At 37.9% G+C, this 9228-nt stretch overlaps 1 protein-coding gene across 2 annotated transcripts in view; it reads right to left on the bottom strand.

Annotated features, from left to right (window-relative positions):
* Nucleotides 1-3961: 3961 nt before the first annotated feature.
* reep3b (receptor accessory protein 3b) overlaps nt 3962-9228 on the bottom strand; it is a 61901-nt gene continuing 56634 nt past the window's right edge. For both annotated transcript variants that reach the window (XM_040134598.1, XM_040134595.1), the window contains one exon: nt 3962-9224. In XM_040134598.1, coding sequence (XP_039990532.1) covers nt 9153-9224 — 72 coding nt within the window. In that variant the 3' untranslated portion in view covers nt 3962-9152. The remainder of the gene's footprint in view (nt 9225-9228) is intronic.

Below are 9228 nucleotides of genomic sequence, written 5' to 3'. Positions count from 1 at the left end.
TCACTTTTTACCATTGAACTACAAAATCCCACAGGTTAGAACCTGTTAGAACAATGCCGTGTTAATTAGGAATCTTTGGGCACTGACTTTCAGTAGGACTAATAAAACCTCTGTATATACCCACCTAACTGGCTAACTACCTCAGCAGTGCTGTAGGCTCAGTTTGTTACTCAGCATTCAAGTGAAGAGTCAGTGTTAACAGCAGCAGGTGATATGAGCTGGATAAATCAGTTACCTCGGCAGCATTTTGATTCTAAAAATGTTTCTCAGAGAAAGACACACAGCTCTGTGAAGAATAAAAAGACAGTCTTTCTCTGTGGTCCCTGAAGCTAACAGTAGCTAGCTAACAATGGTAACACAGACTCTTGACTTTAATGCTGAGTATTATATTTTCTCTGAATTGCTAACACACCAAAACCCATTCTCTATCAAATGTTCGTTGGCCTGAACCTATTTATTGAATCAATCAATCTTTTGTCTAAACCTTAAACAATTGTCACCTAGTTAAACACAATAACAGCACAGATGTCATCAGTTACACACAACAACTCATTATTGTTCACACTTATTGCTAATGATGTGTGATGAAACTACTATAAACCAGTTCAGAGTGGACAAGCAGAACGGGTGAGTTGAAGGTTGGAAACAATCTGAGAGGCAGAGGAGGAAAAGTTTGTGTAAGAGGTGATGGATGGGGAGGAAGAGAAGGAGGACGAGGACTACCAAGACCAATATTTCAGATGAAATTCGAGCAACCGTGAAATAAACCATGTTCTTGTTCATGGAATGACCATGAAGGAAACAGGACAAAGAGTGCAATCCAATCTCAGCAGATTCTCTGTGGCCACCAAAATCAGGAGATTCAGAGAAGAGAACAGGTAATAGTTTTTGTTTTGTTTTGTTTTGTTTTGTTTGTTATGGTCATTGAATGTTTACTGTATTCAGATGTTTCAATACATAACCTTGCAAATATAAAGGAGGCTCTCCTTTACATTGGCTGTCATTGTTGAGATGGTACATCAAAACAATGCCATTAGACTACACGAAATACAGCACAGAGTTGTTAAAAACAAAGCAACTTTTGAAGGAATCCACAGTGTCAGGCTTTCCACCATTGACCATGTCCTCCGACGCAACAGGGTGCACATAAACTAAATGTACAGAGTACCATTTGAGCACAACTCATAAAGCCTCAAAGATCAATTATTTCAGTATAGTTGCTTTCACACATGCAATGCAACCCTGAACTTTTCAAGACATTTCCCAGAGGAGCTTTATGGTAGAACACAAATATCTCCATCAGCTGGATCAGACATTGGATGGACTTTACTGTGCCAGCTCCCTAGTACAAAGTCAGTGTAATGTCCAATTGAGCCCATGTGTGAGTAAAGCAGATCATTGTCCAGAGAATTCAAAGTGTATGAGTAGGAGCGTGGAAGACATTTCTGTTATGCGACTGGCATTAAAAGAGAAGAATACAGACATCTGAGGGTGAAGAGGAAGGCTCATTTACATGAAGATGCTAACAAAAAGGTATAACTAGAGAAACGACGCAATTCGGGAACTTCTGTCAGTAAGGGCTGACACTGAAATTGTCAGAGAAATCCAAGGAACGGCAAGCGAGAGTTTATGATTTTTACATTTAGAGAGTGTTTGAATTGGATTCCATTGAAAGACCCCATGAATACATTTTGTTGATGAAGCTGGGTTCAATCTGACAGAGGAGAAGGAGAGGCAGGAAAAGAATTTGCCAACGGGCCATTGTCAAAGTTCCTGGGCACCGTGGTGATAATGTGATGCTTTGTACAGCCATAAGTAATCTTGGAGATGTCCACCATCATGCCAGCTTGGGGGCATATAACATCCACCATCTTCTTGCATTTCTGGGTGGTCTTCAGGATGTTGGGTGTGACCATCAGGATCATGAGCAGACAGAGTATCTTGTCTATGTCAATTTTCACTGCAGCATCCTGATACAAGAGTGGTTCAACATCAACCAGAGATTCAGAAATGTTTGCCTCCCACCATACTCCCCTTTCATCTACCCAATAGAAGAGTTTTTCTCTGCCTGGCGGTGGAAGGTCTATGACCGAACCCTATGCTGTGGAAAATAGTTGTAGAGTCCTGCCAAGGCTGGATCCAGCACAACGCAGGGTTTTTACCCCATTGCCTTGGCAGAGATAATGTTACCTGATGTAGGTGAAGTCTTCTGGCCGGACAGTGCACAAAGATTTGATGCTGACGTGAAATGAATCTTTTGTTTAATTTTATTTTGCAGTTATATTTATATTGTACTTTTCATTTCAATTCAATTCAATTTTATTTATACAGCACCAAATCACAACAGAGGTTATCTCAGCGCACTTTTCATATAGAGCAGGTCTAGACCAGACTCTTTACAGTTATATTTACAGAGACCCAATGTTCCCCCATGAGCAAGCACTTGGCAACAGCAGCAATGAAAAACTCCTTTTTAAAAGGTAGAAACCTTGAAGAGAACCCGGCTCATGGTGGGCGGCTGTCTGCCCCGACTGCCTGGGTTGACAGAGAAAGGGGGGTGGGGCATAGCACAGTAAAGATACAACATAAAGATGTATAACAGTAATGAGACTAATAATAAAACTAATAATTATAATAAAAGGCTGCATAATAGTACTAATGAAACTAAATATAATAATAACAATGATAATCATAATATTTGAAGCAGTGGGTGTTGAGCAGGATCATAGGGACAGTAGGTGGTTTGTCGTCACTATAGGATACATGGAAAAATAGGGCTATGACTCTGTCAGTCTGGCTACAATGCTGAAAAGAAACTGAGGGTTGTTATTATTTTCCTCTATTAGAGATGAGTAATAAGCTGCTCTGGCATTATAGAGGGCCTTCCTATATGTTTTAAGACTATCATGCCAGGCTAAGCAGGATTCTTCCGGTTTGGTAGAACACCATATTGTTTCAAGTTTTCACATAGTTTGCTTTAATGCAGGTTTGGGACTTTAATTATGGAGCTAACCTCCTTTGTTTTATTATCTTCGTTTTTAGAGGGGCTATAGAGTCGAGTGTCAATCTCATTGAGCCTGCAGCACTATCAACAAGATGATTACTGTGAGTTTACTGTAATGTGCTTTTCATTTTGTATTAGTCCTTTCTCAATATTCACTGCAATATTATTGTATTTTTACTGTATTTTTAAGTGCATATTTAATATTTTTTGAATGTGCTGAATCCGCAGAGTTCAATCTTGTATTGCTCACAGTATTACTGTATGCAGTAAATAAATTGTGTTACCGTGTTGTGAATTTTCTTTGGAATTGCAAAATTTACTTTTTTATAAACAATAAATATTTTTTTCTGGAGCTACATGCCCTTAAAATTGCATTTTCCATTTTTGATTTAATGTGTAATGAATGCTTAGTAGTGTTTTTATTTTGACTGGCTGTGTGTATGATCTGAAAATGTTTGATTTTGAGCACAGATAAAATTATTTTGAGGTGATTGTTTGATTTTGAAAGAAAAGTCAGAGGTTTTGTTAATATAGTTTGAAAACTGGGTTTTGTGTTTATGCTTTTGAGAAAAGGTTGGCAGACTTAGAGAAATGTGTCTAAGCAATTGTGAAAAACTGTAATACAAGCTCACAAGTCAGCCTAGGTGGTTAACCTGCAAGGGTTAGTAGTCTGAGCAGCCTTGTTAAGCTAAAGCTTCAAAGCTGAAGAGGTTTATTTTTATTTGTCTGTGTACTGTGTTTATTTACAGCAGCTGCCCCTAGTTGGCTGATTTAGAATAATTTTTTCATCGTTGTTGCTCTGGCTAACAGGAGCTAATTGGTTAATCTGGTATCTGTTAGTTAATCTGGTAGTTACTTAAGCAAAAAACCCCACAAAGCCACACTGAACAGCAATCATACACTTTCTGAGGTATGGAGAATAATAATACAACAGGCCACAGACACTTTGTTGCCCTTACTGTAATCAGGTAGCCTTTATTTTATTACATTTACAATCCAGCAATCCACACACCAGACATTTTACCTACAATTTTTAAACAACACAGCCACACAGCTCTGGGTGAGTACATGAAGCTTTGGTGTCAGTCAGTTATGAGCATTAAATGGACATTATGACACGAGCAAGTTTGGCTTGTTGTTGCACCCAACTTATGACCAAACAAGTCTATGACTTCCTGTCCTTAAAGCATAAAGATCCTCTGAGTGTGTTGAATTCTACTGGAGAGATGAACACCGTTCTTCCAAAAGATATTCCCTCGCTTGACTTGATGATGATGATGATGATGATGATGATGATGATGATGATGATGATGATGTTGGAGAGCACTGTCTAAAGGGCAGAATATACTCCATGGACACAAACAGAAGGGAACATAGTGGACGTGTGCTGTTCATTTGTGTGGATGTCTGCAAAGACATATAATTACAAAATGTATGTAATGCACACCTTTGCAGCTATGCAGATGCATAAAATATAATTTGTGCTTAAAGACTAAGTTTGCATTTTTTTAAAGTCCATCTTAAAACTAGGGCTGTCACTTTTTCAAAAGGTCAAGTTTGAAGGAATTCAAACTAACATGTAATTTGTTTGAATCAATTCGAACACAACCAATATAGTGTAATAACCCAATGGTGATTTCATGAGATTCTTGCAAGAAGTTGAAGCAGCAGGTGAGCCCTCAAATTTGTTGTGGTTGTAGAGTAAGGCAGTTCCTCTCTACAAAGCCAACCACCCTTTGTTGGTATTTTTTACATCTACGATGACGAATCGAAAATACTTCCGCACACTGCCTCTCAGATGCTCATGTGTCATGATTATTCAGTCAGGACAGCTTTGCCCTCAATTGTCCTCTGCCATTTTTATTTATCAGCTCATTTTTCTAATAGGTCAGTAGGGCAGCAATCGGTCAAGCTGATATTAAAGTTTAAGGGCGCCCTTTGCTGGACCACAACACAAACTACTTCAAAGGACGTTTTGTGCTTACAGACTGTAAAGTTTGAATTTGGACAGGCCATTATAATACAAATAACTAATTTTTTTTTTTTATTCTCACATTTGAGCCAAAGTTGGAATTTCGGATAAAAAGTGACAGCCCTGGTGAAAACAATAGCCACGCGTCCATATGTACATTGAACATTATTGGCTGCTGTAATTGTTCTTCTCCAAACTGGCTGTGAAGAGATCCCTTCCCACAGTGATTTCAATATAAGTGATGGAGGGTAAAAAAATCCAGTCCTCATTCTTTGACTTTCCAAATAGTCATACTGGAAGACACCCCTTGATTCAGGCTTGTCTTTTAATTTGTCACCTTCCTCTATCAATTTTGTTTTTTCCAAGAACACAAATAAGTCAAAAGAAGTTAATTCTACTTTAGGACAGATGTATTGCTGAATCAGAAGCACAATGTTTCTGCCAGAGAAACAATAGAAACTGACTCTTATCTCTCTACACCACAGCAACTGTTGAATGAACCTTCTACAGTTTGTCAGCAGTGTAACGCTGACAGAGGAGAAACACAAGTCAAACATTAAAATCCAAGAGGCTATTAGTAGTAGCATCCATCATCAAGAATTTTTAAGCTCACTCTGTGTACTGCATTCTTCCACAGCAAAGTACATTATAAAATGAGATGACAGACAACAACAGCACTAATAAAACAGATTTGGGAGGAGGTATATGTGCAAAAACAGGTGGTTACAATACAAAAACCTCCTCGGATCCAAAGGTAACAAAAAACTAATAACATTCAAAAAGCTATTCTTCACTGGGATCTGATCAGGACACACAGTCAATACCCTAAATACCCTCAAAAACATGTGTAAAAAGCAGGAAAATAAGAAATCATTAATAGTGAGTGGGAGTTTTGGGCCTTCAGAAAAGGCTGTAATCCTTTCATAGAAACGTGGAAGAATCACTTTGTTTCATTCCTTTGGTTTTCTCTTCCCTTTCTTCCTCATCATTGTTGTTCACTGTCTTCCTCTAATGGCAATTGGGATAGTCTGCTGGTGTTCTTAAGATTGATTCAAGTGTTTCACTCAGACAGGCTCAATTCCCCCTCTACTGAATTTCAGATGTTCAAGTAGGAACTGCTGGTATCCCGCTGCGACTCGGGCTCTCATATGGTAACCACTGTAACAGGGAATGTGTCAAGTGTCTGAGCCTAAATGTGTCTACCATGGTAAAAAATCATCTCCATTAGTATACTGAGCCACAAAAAAGTTAACGGACTCCAACACTAGGGTCAGAGCTTCCTAGGAACAAGTTCCTCATTGGTAATATACCTGAAAGGCAGCAGAAGAAAAACTGGTACCACGTTTAAAAATGTACACTTTATAAGGGGGATTCAATGGGTAATAAAGTCATTTAATAATGCTTTGTAGGTCCTTTATAAGCCAATAATTTAAAAAAAAAACCTTGGGTTGCCAGGTTGTTAGAAATATTTTTGGTTTGTTATGTTGTTTGCCGCTAAAAATGTTGGTAAGCCTTTAAAGCTAATCAAGTCTAATATTTAATATTCCACTGTCCTCACCAGCTGGTCTCTAACTGTCTGTCTGCTGTTTGCTGCTGCGCAGGTAATGGAGAGTGGGTTTATCAGAGCTTTTTCTCTGGAAAACAGCTGCCTGAAACCAAGGTGATAAGTGCACTGATGTGAAACCAATACAGTCAGGTTGTGGGCTCTTAAAGCAACACAGTGAGCTAAAAGAGGCTAAAAAAAACTCTGTACACCTGAGAGGAACTGCCTAATTGGTGATAACTGCGTGAGTTCATCACTACAAGCAACCCCCTCTCACATTACACAGTTATTTGAGCCATTATTAGAGTGTACCTGTGTAAATTTTAAGTAACAGTGGCTACAAGTGGCACCTACAATTAATTTTATTGTGTTAAAAGCACTCAAATTTTTCTTGAATTATATCTGTAACATGCTAAAATGTAGTGTAACATTAGTACAAGTCAGGGACCTGACTCAGTAATGTTAGTTATAGGCCATATCTATCTAAAGTTTATTAACAATAGTCACCATAAGTGATTGGTCATAACAGAAAAGAAAACCCCTGAGAGTTCTGAAATGAGCAGGGGTGTTTTATTACTTATTAATTCAACTTTTAATGTGTAAGAGGAGGAATGCGTTAAATCTTTGTTCAAAAGTTACATATTTACATAGAGTTGAATTAATCAATATTTTTATTGTACTAATAAATGGAAAAATCTCTGTCTGTATTTCAATTTTCTTGACCACCACTCATCCAAACAACTTCAAACTTGGCGGGTGTATTGCTGAGGACCCAAGCCAGCGCAGTGTCGTAAACCCTATGCAAGTCAGTTGGATCACAGTTTCGATGTCATGTCAATTAATGTAGCTTTAATAAAAAGTCATGGGTCTAACCTCTATTAAGCCATAGGGTCTGCAGTTATAAATGTTAAAAAGTAATTAATGAAATGTAACAACAACCAAATTCAGCACTTAAACATGTAAAAAGTGGTCCAGATGTCATGCAGTTCTTTTCCAGAAGGTAAGTGGTCCGACAGTCAATTAAAGTCTATAAGTTAATGTAAATGGTCTGCACTTATATAGTGCTTTTCTAGTCTTATCGACCACTCAAAGTCTTTACACTACTGCTACATTCACCCATTCACACACACATTGATACAGCACTTTTCTACACATATAGTGCTTTCTACACACACGCGCACACACTCACACACCAATGATGCATCAGGGGCAATTTGTGTTCATACTACCACTGGCTGTTTGCTAAAAAGCTTTCAGGCACTCTCAATTGTAACATTTGACACAGGTCAATGGACCTGGTGGAGAAACAAAAACTTTGCCTATGGTAAACTCTTAATGTGTCCTTTTTTTTCCCTTAAAACTTATGTTACTTATCTAACTTACATTATAGTTTCTGTTTTACAGTGTTGGTATCTCATAAAAGCTTTTATTTGTCATGGTGTGTCACTGGATGCATACCCTATAACGATGTGATTCAAGTGGGGGGGTATTTGTTGCACGTCTCCTCCTTCCCTCCCCACATTTTCTGTCTGTACCTCTACTATCACAATCTAATCAAGGCAAAAATACCAAAAAGAAACAACCAAACAAAAAAAACAATAAATACTTGTAATTGGGTGTTTCCCTCCTTATGCCAGTAACCAGGAATTAGTGTTCAATTTAAGAACAATCCTGACAAACAAATATAGGTTCTCTTATTTTTCACTTATTCAATTTTTAAAAACAAATTGGGGTGGAAAAAAAAAAAACATTTGTGAATGAATTTCATGTGGTGTAAATTTGGTGGGCATGTCCTAAAACCATATTATGATTTTGACTTATGTCCTGGAGATGACATGTTATGGCCTGAAGCACCTGAAGTAAAGCACCAGTTCCTCTGCGAATGGCTTCCTCTTAAATAGCAAATGTTTTGCTGAGGTTTCTTGTGTTTCATTCATTGTTCACAGCTACGGTATTGGCAATGCTCAGGCCAGCTCTCTTGTTACTCACCACCATATATCTTTCAAAATGTGTTCAGTCACACTTTTGCTATTGCTACATAACCAACACTAGCATTCATAGCTGTTCTCCTACCGAAGAGCCTAACAGACAAAACAAGTGTCATGTTGGAGGAGGATAAACATCATCAAAAGGGATTTTTCAAAACCTGGCAACCCAAAAGTTGTTCTTATTAATAGCTTATAACTGTACTATAAAGCATTACAGTTTATAGTTTAGGACCTCTTAATAGAAAATGGAACCACAAATCTAAAATTAAACAAAAACTGGACAGACAGATCTAAAATCTAAAAGACCACAGATATAGACAGATCACACCTAAACACTAGAATTCTAATGAAAAAAAAGATGAATCAAACAAGTCCATGCAAAAAATATTATGTACGTCATCATCCCCAAAACAATCAAAGTTCTTTGAGACTAAAATCTCAGTCTCCTTTCTCTGGTTTTTGGATGAATTAGGTAATAAATATGTCAGCAGAAAGCTCACCATCAAAGAGATTAAAGTTTTCAGCAGAGTGAAAAGTCAGACAGAGAAGAGCTTGAATACAGACTGACAATACCATCCACCAATCAGCAGACCGTTCTGCTGTGTGTATATGTGAGTGCTTGTATGTCTGTCAGCAGTAGTCTGTTCATATTCCATAATTAACAGAGCTCAGTGCTGGTCTCTTCTTGCCTTTAATCTTCAGGGATCCATAGCGAGCCTGG

This window comes from Xiphias gladius, chromosome 9, assembly GCF_016859285.1.
Source record: "Xiphias gladius isolate SHS-SW01 ecotype Sanya breed wild chromosome 9, ASM1685928v1, whole genome shotgun sequence".
In the NCBI taxonomy this organism is placed as follows: Eukaryota; Metazoa; Chordata; class Actinopteri; order Istiophoriformes; family Xiphiidae; genus Xiphias; species Xiphias gladius.
The sequence above is the reverse complement of the archived record's forward strand: the minus strand, read 5'-3'. Positions and strand labels throughout refer to the sequence as shown.